This window comes from Vidua macroura, chromosome 3 (assembly GCF_024509145.1).
Source record: "Vidua macroura isolate BioBank_ID:100142 chromosome 3, ASM2450914v1, whole genome shotgun sequence".
NCBI lineage: Eukaryota > Metazoa > Chordata > Aves > Passeriformes > Viduidae > Vidua > Vidua macroura.
This window is the reverse complement of record NC_071573.1, coordinates 8375434-8393655: the sequence shown is the minus strand read 5'-3', so window position 1 is coordinate 8393655 and position 18222 is coordinate 8375434. Positions and strand designations below refer to the sequence as shown.

The following is an 18222-nucleotide window of genomic DNA, read 5'->3' as shown; positions in this document are numbered from 1 at the left end:
AGCAGGTAAATGCCAAAAATGAACATCAGCCAGCCCCACAGCTGGGGATATACGACAGGTAGAGAGTCAGAGGGTTTTCCTTACTCTTGGACTTCTCCAACCATAGGCGAAGCTGCAACACTGCACTGGTGACAATCCAGCCATTTCTATGGAGGTTCTTGCTTGTTGGTACAAATACTGGTACAAAATTGTTGGTACAAATACTTGCTTGTTGGTACAAATACTGGAAAGATGTGTTGTCAAGCTCTAGAAAGAGGTAGTGCACACTTAACACACTTGCCCATGTTCCTCGCACTCCAAGATGATTTTTATCTGAATGTTCATGTGATTGGCGGTAAAGCAGATGCCCACCTCCATACTCAGAGCAGGGCTGCAGTCTTTGCATTGATCAAATGCCATATTTTTCTCTCTGGAAAAGACTTGTGGCTGATAATTTACAGCATTTGTCAACCCTTCCTTGTTAAAAGGTTAATGTCTTTCCAGCACTGGTGAATAGCATCCCTTTTCTGAGTTTTTGGTGAAGCTGGATTCCCTCTGTAGTCTTAATGCTGCCCATTCCTGCTGTACCTTTCCATGCTTTCTGTGAGCAGCAGCCTGTCCTTCCTTCTGGCCTGATGAGCACAAGTCAGCTCTGAATGAAAGCACAGTACTTTTACTGAAGGGACCACCAAGTTCAACTAAACCTCTCATAGCTCCTGTGTGTGACAGCAAAGGTAAGGACAGAGGCACAAACTGACAGAGCAGTACTGGTTAGAGAGCTCAGCACCAGAGCACGGTGCTTATTTTGTGTGAGGGTGACATGTCCCTTTTTGCCTAGTTGGTTGTATTTCTTTCTGTTTTGGTGTGTTTAGATTAATGTTAGGATCTCTGTCAGAAAGGGGCAAGTCACAGAGCCTGACTGCTCCTGCCTATTACTTGTTCTTCCAGTTGCAACCTTCTAGGAGAGCCAAACTATCCACTTCTAAGCAGTGTCTAAGAATTGGAAGTGAAGGGGTTTTTTTTAATCAAAATGCCTAAATGTCTAAAATTCTCAAGCAAGTGGATTTGGCTTTCTAACAAAAGATTGTGATTGTGAGAGCCCTCCCTATGTGGACTTTTTTCTTTTACGGTCTTCCAAGCACATTTGCCCTGCTACGACTCTTGTCTTGCAAAGGCAGGAAGGCTCCTGGATTTCCTGTCTTTACCCAATGAACATCACTTAGCATCCAGCCAGAAGGCTTGGTCAGGATGAAAACAATATTGAATTTTTGAGATCTCATTTATTTAAGAGAGTAAAACGTCTTTCTTCTCAAAGTGCTTCTCTTTAGCTTTCATTTCCTGTGCACAGAGTAGCTTTGTCTTAAATACAATAATTAAGTTGTTGACCTTCCTTAGAGGTCAAAAATAGCTTCCCTTTAGAGAAAGATAAAAACAAGCAATAATAGATACTTTGACTGGTTTAAGATACTTGGTCTGCGTATCCGTGATGTTGCTATAACTTCAGCTGGATATTTTTCTCAAGATAATTCAGGGTGACATGCTGTTGATCCATTTATTTTGGTAGGAACATAGTATTTACTGGAATTGTGTTTTCCCTGTTCAATAGAAGAAAAAAAATTCTATTGTAACTTCATCAAAGAGCGCGAGGTAGCATGCATATAGTCCAATGACAATGTTTAATGCAATTTTAAAATGGCATTTTTACTCTATATTAGTGATTTTTTTTCTCTAATCATCTGAGAATGTTTTTTCAAGATCAAATATAAGAATGGAGAAGCCCAGACATTTTCATGCATTATACAAGGCAAATTGCCGTTCTTTTCATACTGCTCTTTTTTTTTTTTATGTGAACATTCACATTCTCCTCCTTGTAAAATTGCACATTTCTCATTTTTATAGTTTTCCTTAATTCTTCTTTTTAAATATGACTGCTAGTTTACATTAATGTTCCTAATAGTCTGATGTTACATTCCATATGGGATGTGAGATTATGCCAGCAGTTCAGTTTGCAGGAGCTGTGCCTAAGTGAGGCACTGGGATCATCTGATCAGTTTGAATAAGTATTAGCAGCAAGTTTTACTTCTTTTTTATGGAAATGTGAGATCTTGTCCATGGCATGGAAATTGGAGGTTGGATTGTGCTTTACAAACTGGGTAAGAAATAGAAATGACTGCAGGTGGAAGAAATCTGTAAATTCCAGTGATAGGAGGCCCTGTTGTTAATTTGTGCAAATGGCAATAGATGCTGGAATTAAACAGCATGTAGGAGTAAGGAAAAGCAAACAGGCATCTACCTCCACAACTGGAATAAGATAGGGCAGCCTTCATACTTTTATGAAACCTTCTATCATAAACCCTTATATTCCCTGTACCTTTCTTATTCCTTCCAGAAGCTTTTTTCGAACTTTCAGATTTCCTTTTCTGCTGCAGGCCATAGAATGAAGTCTGAAAGGGCAAGGTATACAGCCCTAAAGAAGCCCAAATGTACATGTGCTCTTGGAGGAAAGAGAACTAACTCCCATCACAGCCAAGACTGAAGTTCACTCCATTTCTCGCTGTTGTTCTGCTTCATAGCTATTAATACATAAGCAATCCCCTCCTCGTTCACCAAAACCCTTAAATTCATCACACTGTCCCATTATGGTAAATTAAAGTCAAATATGCCTTAATGACAGGGGGGTTAAGTGGAAAAAAGTCAAGCCTAAGCAAAGCATCTTTTTGTTTCCGAAGCAAAAGAGCAATGCTGGTATCTAATTTTGGACCCCAGGGAAATGCCTCGATACTGAAGTGGTCAGCACCACGTACAAACTTAGTGAGAGCCTGGTATTCCCCACTGCCAACAGTCATTCAGACTGTGTGGGTACCCCTCAAAACCCCTAAGTAGAAGCTATGGTTGCAGTTCTTTCAGCCATTTTAGGGCTTTGTAGGTAAATGTGGTCCAGCAGCATCAAAAGGCAGTTCTGTTTCTAATAAAGATTAAAAAATATTTTTGAACAACCCTCCTCGTTCCTTACTATTATACGGTATTAAAATATAAGAGTGCAGCCAAAGAGAATAGAAAACAAAGAGAAAAGCCTTTTAAAAAAATTCCACATTTTTATATCCTTTCCCTACTAACCCACCACAGAATTCAAGGGTGGGGGATTAGAGGGCTGAAAAAATCTTCATATGGTGCCAAAAATTCCCCACAGATCTCTCTGGTCCCTCAGCATTTGGCTATTTAAAGCAAACACATTATGTTTTAGATGCTAGTTTAGATCCATTTTCCATATGAGGAGGTGGGATGTAATTAATTAGCTGTTCTTTTGATTTCTAAGTATCACATGTACATTTCATAAGGGCATGTACTTTTGACAGGCTGGAAAAAGGAAATAAAATACAAGTTGCACCAGTTAAGTCTTCCGTGTACAAATGATGGATCAGCAGGGGATTGCTACCAATGCTGATTGAGTCACATGAGTGCTAATACAAACCTAGGGGAAAAAAAAATCTGGATGAAATCACAGTATCAGAGTTTAAAGTGTTTATTTTAGTCATAATTGCACTGTTTTTACATAATGTCTTTGATCTGTAGGTTGAAAGGAGGAAAGCCAGTAGTCCCCAGTAGAAGTAACCAAAGATAAACTTCTCTGTACAGTTTAAGAAAATGAAGCCCATAGTCAGAGATACACACATGAACATATAGAGCAGGGAGGTGAAACCCAGGCTTCAGTATGCCAAAAAATATAGTTCATTGCCATTTCAGCTAATGGAGTCTCTTTTATGGATTTCTGCATTTATTTTAACCTTTATGTGGGTCATGTACCAGAGAAAATCCCATGTAACAAAGCAGTCGTGAAAACTGAGGGAAAAACCTTTACATCTCCCATCTAACGTGACAAAAATTAATAATAAATCTGCAAAACTGGAACAGACAGCTAACTCCTCCAGATCCTTCATCAGCACAGAGGTCCAGCTGCTTTTGCTCTATGACCCTGTTGGCCACAGATGGTCTTGGAGATCACTCAGAGGGTCGCCTCCAGACTGGGAGCCAAATTCACCACGACAACAGCAATTTGATGTCTATAATGACTTAAAAAAACAAGTAAAATGAAGAAGCAGCCAAGTCCTCCGTTTCTGCTCTCATACCAGAACTGGATTTACTCGTCAACAGACCCAGGGAGCTGCAGCACCAAAGCAACTGGCTTGTGACCTCACAGGTCAGGGGATGAACCAGAATAAACAAGCCCTATAGTCCCAATTATCTCTCTCTATTTTTTTGCCTCTTTACTTTGTTTTCTAAAGCTAAGGAGCATCTCCTGACTGAAATGCTTGAAGACTGAGGACATAATGATATTCTTTAATTGCACGAGTCCTTTGTCATCTTTATGTCTACCCAGAGGAGAGGAGGTTTGTAGAGGAGCTATGGTTTTATGTGAGGTCTGCTGATGTAGCTGGGAAAACAGACTCTGTTGCACAAATCCTTCCTCTTGGGAGTGCTCTCTTCTGCTGGAAGACCAAATGTGTTTAGGGCATTCAGTGGGTCCCTCCCTGTATATTTGGTGAAAATGTCTGGGCATTATTTTGTGACTGTTCTTTTCTTTACTGTTATGCTTACGTGCCGTTTTCCAAAACAATGCCCCGAGGGTTTCATGTAGGCTGATTCTCCCAGAGCCCTCTCTGTAAGAGCAAAGGAAAAGGCAGGTTCCTTTGTGGGGCGTTTCAGAGCCAGATCTTACCACAGCTGCACCAAACTGCTGAGCAATGCCCCTCTTGCTGAGCTCCAGGGAGGCCCAGGGCAGCTGAGAGAGGCACACTTGAACCTTCCCATCGGCCCACTGTCCCATGCACTGTCGGTCTGTGAATAGATGTAATTGCAAAAGTGAATCACACTTTAATGACAAATGCTTCAAAAACAAAGCTATAAAATTCTTGACTCGGTTATTAACTATAAATGAATTGTTTAGGTTGTTTCCTTCCACAAACCCCACCCCCATTAACTTATTCTTGAGGGGAATGTATTTATGGAGCCATGTGCTTCTCACATGGTTGAGGCTAAAAATAGCTTTAGAAACTCATTCCAGCTAAAACTTAATTTAAAATCCAGTTTGTCAGCCTAACACATTGGTCTTTTAGCCTGGTTTCTTTATTTGTAATGATAGCCTTGACCAGTCTTTTGAGTGCAGATTATTTCCTGTACTGTTCCTGTATTAAATAATATATAAATAAACACACTCCTGAGCTCAAGGAAACCCCCAAATTACATAAAAAATTTATTTTCTCTGCATGGCCTGGACTTCCACTTGGGCAACAAGCAAACTTACTCTCATAAATACACATGTGCACTGTGGAGACATCAGCTCAGGTTTCTTGCTTGATTTGGGTTTTTTGGGGGCTTATCAGTCATTGCAAGTATATTGTCTAAGTACTGAATTGTTTTTCCCATGTTCTTTTTTGTCAGCAATCAGCAAATCAGATCCTTCAAAATGTCTGAACCCTCATGAGTCAAATCCTTCTTCTGTTTATTTCAATATGAGTTTTGTCACTCACTTTAAAGCAGATACTGTAGCCCATAATAGAAATTTGCACAATTCCTGGATGAAAGGGATGTTTTCTCCTTGCCCTAGATAATTAAGTCCAATGCAGAATCTTCCACTCCCATCAGTAGTTGTTTTTTTTTTTCAATTGGTCTTGAGATGACTGTGTCCTGTGCTTCAAGGGTTGAAATCCTTTAGAAAAGAGATTTTCAGCCTGTAGTTTATGAATCTGTGGGGCAGCAACAGGCAGCTGAAGAAAACAAAAGTAATATCAGTAGGCTCAGGAACTGCACAGGGATCCATGTGAAACAAATGCAGCATTCCACATTAAAAAACAGATGGAACACCACTGATTTTGCTAGTACTATGCTATACAAGGGAGTGATTTTGGTCACATAGGAATGCTTAGATTTGCTAAGAAATTTTTTGTTCTTCTAGTTTCAACACTTTTCTGTCTGAATCCCAGTACTCATTTCTACAGTGTTAGGCATTATTTACTTAAAAGTATGGTCCTTTTTGCTTCCAGAATTCATGTCAATTAATGGTGCTGCATTCTCTTTGTCCAATAGGATGGAAGAGGTAATTTCCCTTTGTGTAAACCAGTTACTGTTTTACTTTTCAATCCACTTCTATGTCTGCTCCCTTCCTTCCTTTTCGTCTAGGTCCCTCACATGGGAAAGTTCCTACTTTCCTTCAGCTTTGTTTAGCTTTATCAGTTTTGGGTTGCCTGCTAAATTTAGCAATCACTTCTTAGGTTTATATATACATATATGTGTGTGTGAATTTTTCTGATTAGTCTACTTTTTAAAAATTTGCTGTTTAAATAAATTTCAGTCAGTGGCAGAATTTTGCCCTTTCAGCCCTGATTGTTCAGTCCATGTCATCAGTTCTAGCAGGAGTCTCTCTGCAAGCCCAGGTAACCAACTGTTGTCTGGTATTTTGCTGAAACAATCAAAGAATGTCAGTGGACTGGAGAGGTATCAAATATCTTTTTATGTTATTCTTGCAAGTCCTCTATTTCTTTAAGGATTGTATCAACTATTTGATTTGATACTGGTTTCTACAATAAGTAGATGCCATTACAGATATAACCACTGCTCTACTCAAACCAAAACTGTTTGTAGTCTTCTGCTTCTGAGAGAATTGCCATGCGTTTACTGGAGACAGAATTAAAGCTGCCGTACTTAACTAATTTGCAAAGATTCTGTAGATTTGATAACCAAAAGAAGGAGACAAACCAGAGCAATTTAAACATTTACAGATTCATTTTCCCCCCAGTTAAAAATCAGTTTTTCAGGGAGTCAAATAACATAGGTGAATTTGGTTGGGATTCTTGGGACAGGTTGCAGGCTCAGCATCTTTAAACATCACTACTTTTGTTTATGAGTCTACAATCAGCAGCTTGAATTTCACACACATCTAATTGATCTCTTCACACCTAATGTCTCTAATCACATTTTTAAGCAGGAATGACCATGCCTTCCAGTCCTTTTATATCCTGTATCTGGTTTACACGTACATTCTATATCTATTTCAATTGGAGGGTATGGGGTTTTTTTTAGTTGAAACTGTTAAGTTAGTGAAATCCCTAACGAAAGGGAGGTTAACAGCAAAAGGTGCTTTACACTTTTTGCTTATTGTGTTGATTATTCCTGCAAATTGGAAAGCACTTTGTTTGCATAATCCCTACCTGCAGGGAGGGGGCAGCTACACCCCAGTAATACCAGTTTCAAACTAGAAGAGTAAAACTGATGTAAAACCCCTGTGTCCTTTAGCCTCGAGCAGCAATTGGGAGTTAAAAAGGCAGAAATCAGATTTCAAGCGAGTAAATGCATGCCAAAACCTAGCATTTAATATTAAATTATTTCTTAATGGCATTTTAATGTGGTTGGAAGGGGCACAGTACTCGCTACAAAAGGCAGGAAATTCAGAGTTAGCACCTGTGCACCATCATCTTCTGTGTGCTGGAGCTACTGCTCTGTGACACGTTTGGGGTTTAGCTGCTTCTCTGTTGTCTACACAGTCCAGATTCTGCAGCCTCCTCTGAGGGGTGGCCTCCAGACTCTGGGTGCTCTGCAGCAGCAAATGCCACCAGGAGTGACACTCCCAAATGCAGCTTTCAGGCCTCTTTGTTGAAGCTGGAGTGCCCAGAGCTGAAGAGCTGGGAGTTAAAATCTGCAGCTACCAGTGTTCGCCTTCTGCTTTGGAGCTCCTTTGACTTCATCATTTCCTCTATACATGTCATCACTAGCAATGCCAGTTTAAAATATATCCCACTAATTCAGTACACTTAAGTAGCTCAAAGTTCGAAGGTTTTAAGGGGGGAAAAAAGCAATTGTGAGATTCATGATGAGAGCAGAACAGCAGATTACAGTCCAGGCTCTAACTCCCACAGCCCCCCCAGCGATTAAATACACTGCCAAAAGCTTAAGTGTGGACCAAACTCGGCACAGCTCCAGGGGTTTAGAGGTAGGTGAGGATGAGAACCCTGGCTTGCTGCTTGGCAGGGACAGGGATTTGGAAACCCAGGCCACCACCACATCCACAAAAATCAAAGGACAGCAAGTAGGAGACAAAGTTCTGTTCTCTTTGAAACAAAGAGCTGCCAAAATGTTCGTGTCAGGGATTTTTTCTCTTGCTTTGGGCAGGCAGGGCTGGGTTGCAGCCAAGCAGCTCAGGACCTCAATCGCACCCAGGGACCAAAACAGAAAGTGCAAAAATGGGCACGTGTTTAGGGGAGCTCTGTAAACACAACCTCTGCACACAAACTGTTAAGCATATTCAGGATTTGGAGTTTTTGCTTTGGCATCTCTTTATGTCCTTTAATGAAACTATTGGCAATGAGGTAGTAATTTTTTTTCCTTTGGTTTGAATTTCTAAAAAGCATAATTTCAGCAATTTTTCTCTGTTCTTACACACACACACAAATTGTTTTAGACAGGAAGAAATTGCTTTAGACAGGAAGAATTTTCTAAATTGAGTTAGACTTGAATCAAATAATTGAAAACCTATTTTTAAAAAGCACTGTGGTACTTTGCATTCTTAAAAAAAATTCTTGTATTCCCAATTGTTTTTCAGTAAACTTTCATCGGTCTGTTTAAAGTTCTGCAAGTGTGAATATTCAAATTTCAAACATCTGGCTTCAAAGTCGAGCATTTCAGAAGTACTATATCCCCCCTTACTGCAGAATTGTCGGTAAAACTTCAGCAAAGTCCAACTCTTTTCTTTGCCAAGGGGCTGGTTCTGCATTATTCATTCAAATAGGTTTGTTTTTTTTTTTTCCCATTGACTGGAATGGAAGCAGAATCCATCCTGAAATAGTAGCCCCCCTGGTTTAATCCATGACAAGAGACAAATAAATAGACCCTTTGAAATGAGTTTCATCTTTTGTGTCCCATTTGTTCTCTGATGCAGGTGTCAATTGGATCTTTTCCTGTCTGTCTGTGGTTGAAAAGCAACATGTTATAGTTAAACCCACTTGTAAATTGTAGCATTTTACAGAAGAACTCCCCCGGGGATCTACTAGAAAGCTACTTGAGTTTAAGAACCAGAAGTCAAAAAAGGGTTCATTTGCTTTCCCAGCCTCCTTCTCTCCCCTTCTCATTCTGTTTCAACTAGTTTCTTGTTTTAAAAAGAACTCTCTACTTATATGTCTCATAATGTATATATCTCCATATACAGTAAAAAGATTCTTCATACACAGAGTCTGATCCTGCCTACACTGAAGTTCATTTATTTGTAAATCATGGAAAAGAATTTCCTTTTATAGTGGGCCCAGCCACAAATTTCCTATTTTCTTGAGCCAACAATCTTATCAACAACCTGCTTTGTGGATCTAGGGCTAGAAACTGCCTCAGAGTTTTTAATCTTGTGAAAAGGTGACTCTGGAACTAAAACTGTAAGAAGCTGGCCCAACTGCTCTGCCAGCTGGACAGACTGATTGGCTATCCAGAAAAAAACACCAGCAGCTTCAACAACAACAATAAGCCCACACATGTCACATTTTGAAAGAATGGCATTATGTATAAGAAAATGCACTTGAAATGTATAAACTGTTACATGATATAATTGCATAAAATGAGAAACTTTATAAAGGCTTGATCAGAGGGGGCTGTGCTGTTTACAGTGATGTGTGCCCCTTTTCTGTACCAGTCTTTCAAACCCTCCCATGAGGATTTGTGTAGCATTGCATCACCTCCTGAAGCCAATTCCAACTGCACAAGGATGTTACTAATGAAGAGAGAAGAAAAATCTTAGTTGCTCATTAGCAGAAAGTAACTGTCTCTGTCAGCAAGGTGGAGCTCCAGGTATTGCTTTTTCCACGCCCTTGTGTTTCACACTTGCTCTTGTCTTCAGGGTACTAGAGGAGTTAAAATCTTCTACAGACAGGCCAGCTGCCTTGAATAAACACATACTTTGATCTGCAGTGATTTCCTCAGTTGCAGGTACCAATGCTGAACATTCAAACCATTCTCCCTCTGTCTCTCCCTCTCTCAAGTGCTGAGCATGGCTGTAAAGCCCCCATTAAAGCTGTGTAGAGGGGAGCCTCCTGCCAACCCAGACCAGTGTCTCCATCCAGCCACAGCACTTTGCCAACAACGTCTGCTCTGGCAGGACCAGGAGAGATGTTTGTGTGATTTCCCCAGCGCCTGGTGAGTGTCTGTGCTCCCTGCCTGCTATATACTGGCATGCACCAATCAGGTTTTTGCAAAGGCTCTCTGGAGCTTTCTGCAGCTTCTTTCTGTGCACTGACCACCATCTCATTCAGACCCACTCAGACTTCCACCATTCCACTGTGGACAGTAGGTGAAGCTGTTGCTATCCAAACTGTGCCTGAGAGCACCAGCAATGTGCACATTTGTTTGCCAGACAGCACACTGGAAGTCGGATAGCAGAGAATGGTTTTCTTAGAATTAAATACTTTACATGAGAGGTCCCAGATTCTGTTTTCTTTCTCTGTTGCCTTATTTGACATAAAGTCATCCTCCACATTCCCCAGTTATTCCTGTCCTCTCCTAGCTGGGACATTCCCCAGGGAGTCCCTCACTATTTAGTATTGTGATTATTATTTTAGGTACTGAGGCATCGCAGACATGGGCACTGCTGTGAGAAACATTGCACTAAGGAAGGACACAGAAACAGCCTGCACTTCAACCCTGCTGGAAGGAGCATCTAATTCAACTGCCCATCCTTAGTCCAGGAGGAATTAATTTGACACCTCAGCAACTTAATAAAAAGCATTAAACACATGTGCTAGTTCAAATTGTTTTTTCACCTGCTGTAGTAACTGAGCCTATTCTATGGTGTTTCCTTACAGCCAAACACCTTTACTGGGCATGTTGTCACAATCCCTGCAGAGCAAAGATTTACTTTCCATAAAAGCTTTTTTCCTGCATTTCAGAAAAAATGTTTATTTTAAAAGACCAGTCACAGATCATTCAGCTGTCTCTGCAGGGAATACAGCATTTGTCATTAGGCTCTGACTTGGTGTACCAATGGCCCTCAGAGAAAGAGGCAAATGGCAGGGAAAGAACCTGCCCCCACTCTCCATGTTTCTGCCACCTTTGTTGAACAAAGTTCTTCTCTAATGACAGGATTGTGGAACTTTTCCTCTTACGTCAGCTTGTGGTGTGCAGTGCTTATCTGGAAACTTTTGCTTTATAGAAGAGAGTGTTTATCATTAGTACTGTTTGGTTCCTAAAGCACTGGCTCAAAATTGGGCTGAGAAATTTTAGTGTAAATTCAGCACTTCAATATTTAATTACTGGAGTGTTAGAATATGCAGGTTTCAAAACCAAATGTTTCATTGATGTGGCATAACTTTGACTTGACAAAGCACTGCACAAAGATATTAGGAAACACAAACGTGTTGGCTACCAAGCAGAGGAACTGACTGAGCAAAATCAATAAAATAAAGCCCCTTGATCTCCTTTCCAGGAGGAATAACTAGACTAGGCAGATCCTTACCTGTGCCAGTGCAGCAACTCACTAACAGGAGTTCAAGTCCCTTTGCACAGGCTGTGCTACAGGTGTGTTAAATCACGCAGATGAAGCAAGGTGACATTTAAAACCTGAGGTCATTCAGAAATGAGGTCTATTTTCTTCACCTCTGGGAATGAAGGTCCTCCTGCAATGGACACAGGTAAACACCTCTTTTAGGAGACAGGCCTTCATCTCACCCACCATCACAGCATTCACTATGAAATCCTCTTTTCCCTTTCCTGCTGCAGAGCTGTCCTTCAGCCTGAATTTGCCTTATGTTTATATTATTATTATTATTATTATTATTATTATTATTATTATTAAGTTTCTTATCTCCAGAGTCACAAAAGCAGTCTTGAAAAAAGCCAATTGCAAGCCAATAATGTGATATTTTCCCTGCGGAAGTGAAGAGTTTAAAACCATAGGTGCAGAAGGCATGAATTGTTCTGTTTATTTCTATTTTTTTTTAAACTCTCAAAAACACTGGCTGCTGCACTGCTGGACATAGGATAAGACCTATCAGAAGCAATCAAGAAATTCAAGCCTTAGTCAAACAATACCTTAGGGTAATTTACATCTTTTTCAGCTGTCAACTATGCCAGGATCACCTCCTTCCTCTGAATTTAACTCCCACCAGACCTGTTTGGGTACTGCTATGCACACACAGACAGCCTGTGTACGCACAGGGTGAGCTGCAGCCTTATTTATTTTATGTAATAATTTGAATTTAGTGATAAATTTGGCTGAGTCAAGTTAGTGGATGAGCCAATCTAATGGCTCACTGCTGCCAAAACAGGGGGCTGCCTCCCTGCTCTGGGCCAGGGGGCCATCTCTGTCACATGGGTCACTGCTGCCAGAAAACCACCAGGAACAATGGTAAATCAATCAGAGTCGGAGCCTTTACTCTGTTTGAAACACTCAGCTTCACTGCACCCAACCCAGGCACTTTTGCAGTGCTAAAACTCTCTTCAGAGGAAAGGCATTTGCTGGTTTCACTGTATTTCTCCAAAGAGGCAAATTTGCCTTGTGGCAAGCTCTCATGAAAGTCAGCAGAATTCAGAGTCTTTGGGCACTTCTGGAAAACCTTGCCTGACATGCTGGTTCCTACAGTCCCATACTGCCACAGCTTGGCAAATGCTCCAGTGCAGTTGCACATCATCAGTACAAAAATGTGCAGCATATTGAAAAGTGAAAATGTGGCAGAGTGTAAAATAAAGAGAATTTGGTATTAAAAAACCCAGCCTAGCAGTTAGGAAACTGGACGAGACTGTTTTTTCTGTTTTCTCCATTTCCATATTCCATAATCCAGACTCATTATACATTTCCGGTTTGGCTTCAATTTTTAATAAAGTGGCTGCTGAATTTCCAGCCTGTCACACAGGCACTGCAGAATTCAGAAATCTTGACCCCAGCTGGTGGCAAAATATGTAGACGGGAAGAAAAGCACCAGTGGAGAAGGAGAAGCAGGAAAATTGAGAACTCTAAGCTAATCAGTTCTTTTAAAAAGAGGTTGGTTACTATTCAAGTAGTAATTTATTGAGATAAAGGAACCATGAGTCACAGAAAGACTTAGGTTGCCTGCAAGGGAATGTTATTCTTTTCTTTTTTTTTTTTTTTTCTTTTTTTTTTTCCTTTTTTTTTTTTTTTTTTTTTTTTTTTTTTGAGAGAAGACCCTTGTGTGTGCATTTGCAGCTTATAGCTAAGAGGTTGGAGCTAGAAAGCTAATCAGCCATTCTGTCTCCTATCTGCTGATCTGCTGGCGTTGGGGGAAGGGGAATGTGGGCAAACAGGCATTAAATTCCACTGGCTGGCGGGCGACAGGAAGGTATTCCTTTATAAGCAGCATCCAAGATGATGAGCCATAAAGCAAAGCCCCTGTGAGGAAGCAGGGGAAGAGGTAGGGAAAGCTTTAACCATCTATCTCAACCCAGCCTTGCTCAATGCTTGCCAGAGCAGAGGTCACCACCAACAATAATAACCCTGGAGAAGCCAGACGTATGCTTTCCATTCACCAATAATCTACAAAGCATTTTAGGGTGAAATCCTGGCTTCTCTGAAGTCAATGGGAGCTTTGCCAAGGACTTCAGTGGAGCCAGGTTTTCATCCCTGATAAATTTAAAGCAACCCCCAGGCTTAAAGATGAAACAACAGCATCCTGGGAGTGGGTGCAGGCTGAGGACCAGCAATGCTTCTCTGAAAAGCTGTCAGATCTTACAGGCAGGATGCCTTCACAGTACTGGAGCAATACCAGGATGGACAGTAAAGGGGTAAAGTGGACAATCAGGTAAACACCAATAATTTTTAATTGCTGGGACTGCTTCAGTATAGGACCCCACTGAGTCTTGATACTGTGACATAAAACCCAGTGGTCTTTCTCACTTCTGAGATAAAGCAAATGAAGCTAGTTATGTTGGTTTATATTATATCACACTGATTTTTTTTTTTTCTCTCCCCTTCTTATCCAGGATTTTCATGTTGGCTTGAAGGTTGTCACCTGGTGGCACTCATCCAAAGTGAGGATTTTTCACACTTGACCAGGTACAATCAATGAAATGAAGCAAAATGTTCATTTCAGTCACTAGGACCACCCAGCCTCTGCAATGTGCTGTGTGTCAGGCAATACTTTGGTTTTCAGGACTCAACATCAACCGTAGGTGCCTGCACAGCAATGAAGAGGGGATGGCCCCAGGCAGTGTGGTGGACAGTACATGGGGTGATAAGCTGTGATGGCTACGGCAGGAGACAGGAGCATCACCATCAGGACATGTCAGCAAGGACATGACAAATTCAGCCCTGGACAAAGTTTGTTGGCCTGGAGCACTGAAGGTGGTACAGTGGTATTTTTGTTGGCAGGCTGGTGTAAGGGAGACCCTGGGCCTTTCTTCTGGCAGTGTCATAGCTGTAGCCAACAGGCTCCTGAAACACCTCCCAGGAGAGAGTCCTCACCCCGTGGTGGAGGCTGCAACATGGACAGCCACTACTCGCTCTTGAAGCTGTGCGACGAGGAACATGGGATCTGTGAGGTGTGCGAGAGGCAGGGTATCAGAGGACCTCCCATAGCTTACTGACTGCCATCACGTGAGCTGAGCTACACCACCTGACTGGGCACTATGGTGGTCATCAAAGAGCTTGGGCTTATTTCCCAATGGCTCTTGCTATTTCCCCTGGCACTGGCAAGAAGCTGGGAGTGCACCGGAGCTGAGTCTGCCTTTATCACTGGAAGGAAGAGAAATAGAAGGTAAAAGCTGGAGGTGGAGGGGTGAAGTGTGAGCTGAGAACTTTTACAGGGAGCTATCACAGGAACACACCTCTCTTATCCCAGCATCACTGTCAGACCCACTTGTTGATCCACTTCCTGTTGAGTGCCCACAACCACATCCCAGGAGCAGTATCCCCCTTATGCCAGCTATGAATCTCCTCCTTCTGATGAACCCTGACTTCATCTTCCAGGGACTAAATGGTGGCTGCTTGAGCATGTGTCCACCCAGCTGGGAAAAGAGAAATTTCCCCTTTGCTTTTAAATCCATCTCCCCTACAGGTCTTGATTCAGCCATCTGGACTCATCGATGAAGTCATCTGAAGAGTGTTTGTGAATTTAAAGGGACATCTCCAGAGCATGCACGTGCCCACTCCTGCATCGCTGCCCCAGACAGCCACACAGGCAGCAGCGTCATTCCCAAGTGCCACTTTTACACCAACTTTTTCCAGTGGGAAGAGGCTTTGGTTCCTTGCTGCCATCCACTTGCAGCTGAGAGCAGCACTGCTCTGTCCCTCCCTAGCTTTGCACAACAGCTCAATGCATTAATGTGCCACAAGGAGATGCACACCAGTACGGGCCCATCTCATCTGGATTAAAGATGTCTTTCCGTTCCATTTCATAAGGCAAGGGAGAACTTGCATTACCCAGAGCTCAGCGGCAGATCCATGTGTGTGTTTTAAACCAGACTGTCACTCAGACTGTTTCGCATTACGAGCCTTCAGTCTTGCTCTGGCTGTCGACTGGTACTATTAAGCTCTGAAATACAGAACTCATGTGCCAAGTTTCCACTTTTCTTCAACAGCCGGAATTCACTAGGTATGGTCAGACTTCGTCAAACCTGAAGGCTGTGGTCATGAGTGAGTCAGACTCATGTCTCGTACTCTTCCAGAGATAACCAGGACACTTGTGCCTCTTGGCTGCCAAGCCTGCCTCCTGTAGCTGCCCTGCTTCTGCTCACTGCCACCAGGATCACAGCAAGGGTGGCAGGAGGAGAGCCAAGGCCAAGCGATGACAACTGAAGTACAATCAGTGTTTTTATCTTCTCAATATTTTGATTAAAAAAAAATATTTTGAAAAAAAAAAAAGGCACCACATTTTTTAAAAGCCATGTGACAGTCCCACAGGCTGTTATGGTTTTATGCAGTATTGAATAGCTCTGTATGATCCAAGAGCATCGGTGCCATACCGGGTATTTTTCGACAAGTGATTTCACAAGAATTGTACCTCTGACACACTCAGGGCAGACCCATCTGCCATGCACTATCATCTGTGCTGATCATTCCTACTGCAGTGCTAACATGGAGTATGTTTGTGGATTTGAAAATCCTTAAATCTGAAGGTTTGGGGCTTGTGGCTTTTGGTCTCATCTTCAATGATACCCCAGTGTAATTATATTAACTCTATTCTTGCCTGATTCCTGTGCAATCATTGACAGTGGCTATCAACTGAAGAGTACAAGACATCATTCTGACTCACTCATGACCACAGCCTTCAGATGCTCCAAGACCTTCAAGGAACTTCCAGTGAGTTCTGGTTCTCCTCATGCTCAAAAGTGCCCGTTTTCCAGGGCACAGTGTGGGCTAAGGCTCCCATGATGTGCCTTGTCCCAGCTGGCACTGCACACTGGAAGAACATCTCACCCTCACCTTGCAGGAAAACCTGTGGAGGACACTGGTCTCCAGATGAAAAAGTTTCATTTTTCCCCAGTTTAGACATTTTAGACCAATTCAGCCTCTCAGCTGTCACGTATTCACAAATTGTTCGTATCCTCATTTTTACACATAACATTCCCAATTGCGCAAGAACGACAGCAAAGATTCCAAAACTCCCATTTTTTGTTCTGTGGCTTTATTTATGCTTCAAGTTGATTTGAGCTCTGTTTGTTCTTGTTACACTGAGCTGCACCTTGAGCACCCACAAAGAGGTCCAGCTCCCTCAGACCAGATGCTGAGATATTAACTTATAGCAAGTGATAATCCAACCCTCATTTTCACATATTTTCAAGTCCACATTACTTTTAAATTTGAGATCCTCCCATCTGAGAGAGAAAGGTTTTTCCACAGTACTAAGACAGGTCAGCAACCAAGAGGAAGAGTAAGGACTGTCAAACCCTGACTGGAGTCCCGCTAGGGACGCAGAGACCAACTGAAAGAGACGTGTCTCTCCAGGGGAGATCCATCCCAGCCTTGCAGAGATCCCAGTCGGGATGCAAGGTGCAGCCGTGTGTGGGAAGGGATGTCCTGGCAAAGCAGGGCACGGAGAGGAGCAGGTCGGCACGGGGAGGAGGGGAGCAGGGTTGCGGGGGACACGCTAGGCTGGAGCAGGAGCTGCAGAGAGGGCGAAGGAAAAGGAGGGGAGCAGGGGAAGGAGGCAGGGCAGTATAAAAGCATCCGACACGTACCTCTCCTGACACAGAGCGAGGGGGCGAGAAAGTGGGTCTGGAAGCAGCAGCAGCCAGGAGGAGCGGCAGCCGCTTGCAAACACACACGCACGGTGGCAGGAGAGAGTGCGGCGCTACCCCTGCCAGCCCTACGGCACTGGAGGAAAGAGAGAGGAGAGATGGAGCCAGGTATCCAGCTCGCCGGGAGGGCAGCGGGCAGCTGAAGCTTTTTGCAGCCCCTCGACCTCCGCCCCCTATCCCATTTCCCACGGCTGAGCCAGGGGGTAGAGAGGAAAAGGAAGGGGGACGGGAGAGGGAAGCTGCAATCTGCCCCTTTTTGCCCGGGGAGCTCGCAGCTCGAGGGTTGGGAGCCGGCGGGGGTCGCGGCGCGCCCCACTCCGTCGCCCCCGCACCGCGAGGGGCCGGAGCAGCGCGGGCCCGGCGGGGCGGGCAGGGCAGGGCGACGCCTCGACGGGCGTCGGGAGGGGAGGGGGGAGCGGCGGGGCGGGCGAGGACACGGCGGCGGCAGCGGGGGAAGCTGGTTCAGGGGCCACCCCCATCCCCGCGCGCGGAGGGAGGCGATAGCCCCGAGCTCTCTCCTCCCCTCGGAGCGTCCCGGCTTCCCCGCCATGTGAGACTCGTCCCCGGCTCCCCCGCCTCGCTCTCCTCCCTCCTCCCTCTCCCTCGCACACATACTCCCGGCTCCCCCCGTCCTCGCAGCGTGTCCCCGCCGGCCGCCGAAACCCGCTGCTCTCCGCCGGCCGCGGCTCCCCGAGGCGGCGGGGGTTCGGCCACCCGCTCCCTCCTTCCGACGGCCCGCGGTGCCTCTGGCTTGCAGGGCTGCCCGCAGAGACGCCGCCGGCCTCGGGTACCTGCCGCCCGCCGCCGGGCAGCGCCGGGACTCTGGCCGCCGCCGCGGCATCCCGCCCCGACGTGGCTCCGCCGTGGTGCGGCGGCCCCCGCTGCTGCTGCTGCTGCTGTTGCTGCCGCCGCTGCCCCGCGCCCGCCGCCCGCCCCACCGACGCCGAGAGCGGCGCGGTCCCCGCCGCCCGTCCTGCGGCTCCTGGGGCCGCCGCCGGGGCCGCTCCGGTGGCGGCCCCGGCGGCG

The 18222-nt window shown here is 44.3% G+C and overlaps 1 protein-coding gene and 1 long non-coding RNA gene across 8 annotated transcripts; one reads left to right on the top strand and one right to left on the bottom strand.

The window, feature by feature from the left end:
- Window positions 1–3644: 3644 nt before the first annotated feature.
- Window positions 3645–18051, bottom strand: LOC128805495 (uncharacterized). 7 transcript variants are annotated; one of them, XR_008436464.1, is made up of 5 exons: window positions 17812–17916; window positions 17137–17272; window positions 11462–11621; window positions 5508–5744; window positions 3645–4815 (listed from the first exon to the last, which is right to left on the bottom strand). XR_008436464.1 is itself a non-coding variant. In XM_053974242.1 (3 exons), exons 1-3 carry the CDS (start codon window positions 18035–18037, stop codon window positions 16862–16864), a joined length of 300 nt encoding a protein of 99 aa, XP_053830217.1. In that variant the 5' UTR covers window positions 18038–18051; the 3' UTR covers window positions 16569–16861. The 7 variants fall into 7 exon arrangements, 5 of the variants coding, with proteins under 5 accessions (XP_053830217.1, XP_053830216.1, XP_053830215.1 ...); XR_008436463.1 differs by lacking the exons at window positions 3645–4815; window positions 17812–17916 and having other exon boundaries at window positions 4861–5744; window positions 17137–17763; XM_053974242.1 differs by lacking the exons at window positions 3645–4815; window positions 5508–5744; window positions 11462–11621; window positions 17812–17916 and adding exons at window positions 16569–16975; window positions 17988–18051.
- LOC128805497 (uncharacterized) lies at window positions 10070–10743 on the top strand. Its single transcript, XR_008436465.1, has 2 exons — window positions 10070–10146; window positions 10569–10743. It is a non-coding gene; the product is annotated as an uncharacterized LOC128805497 (long non-coding RNA).
- Window positions 18052–18222: the final 171 nt, after the last annotated feature.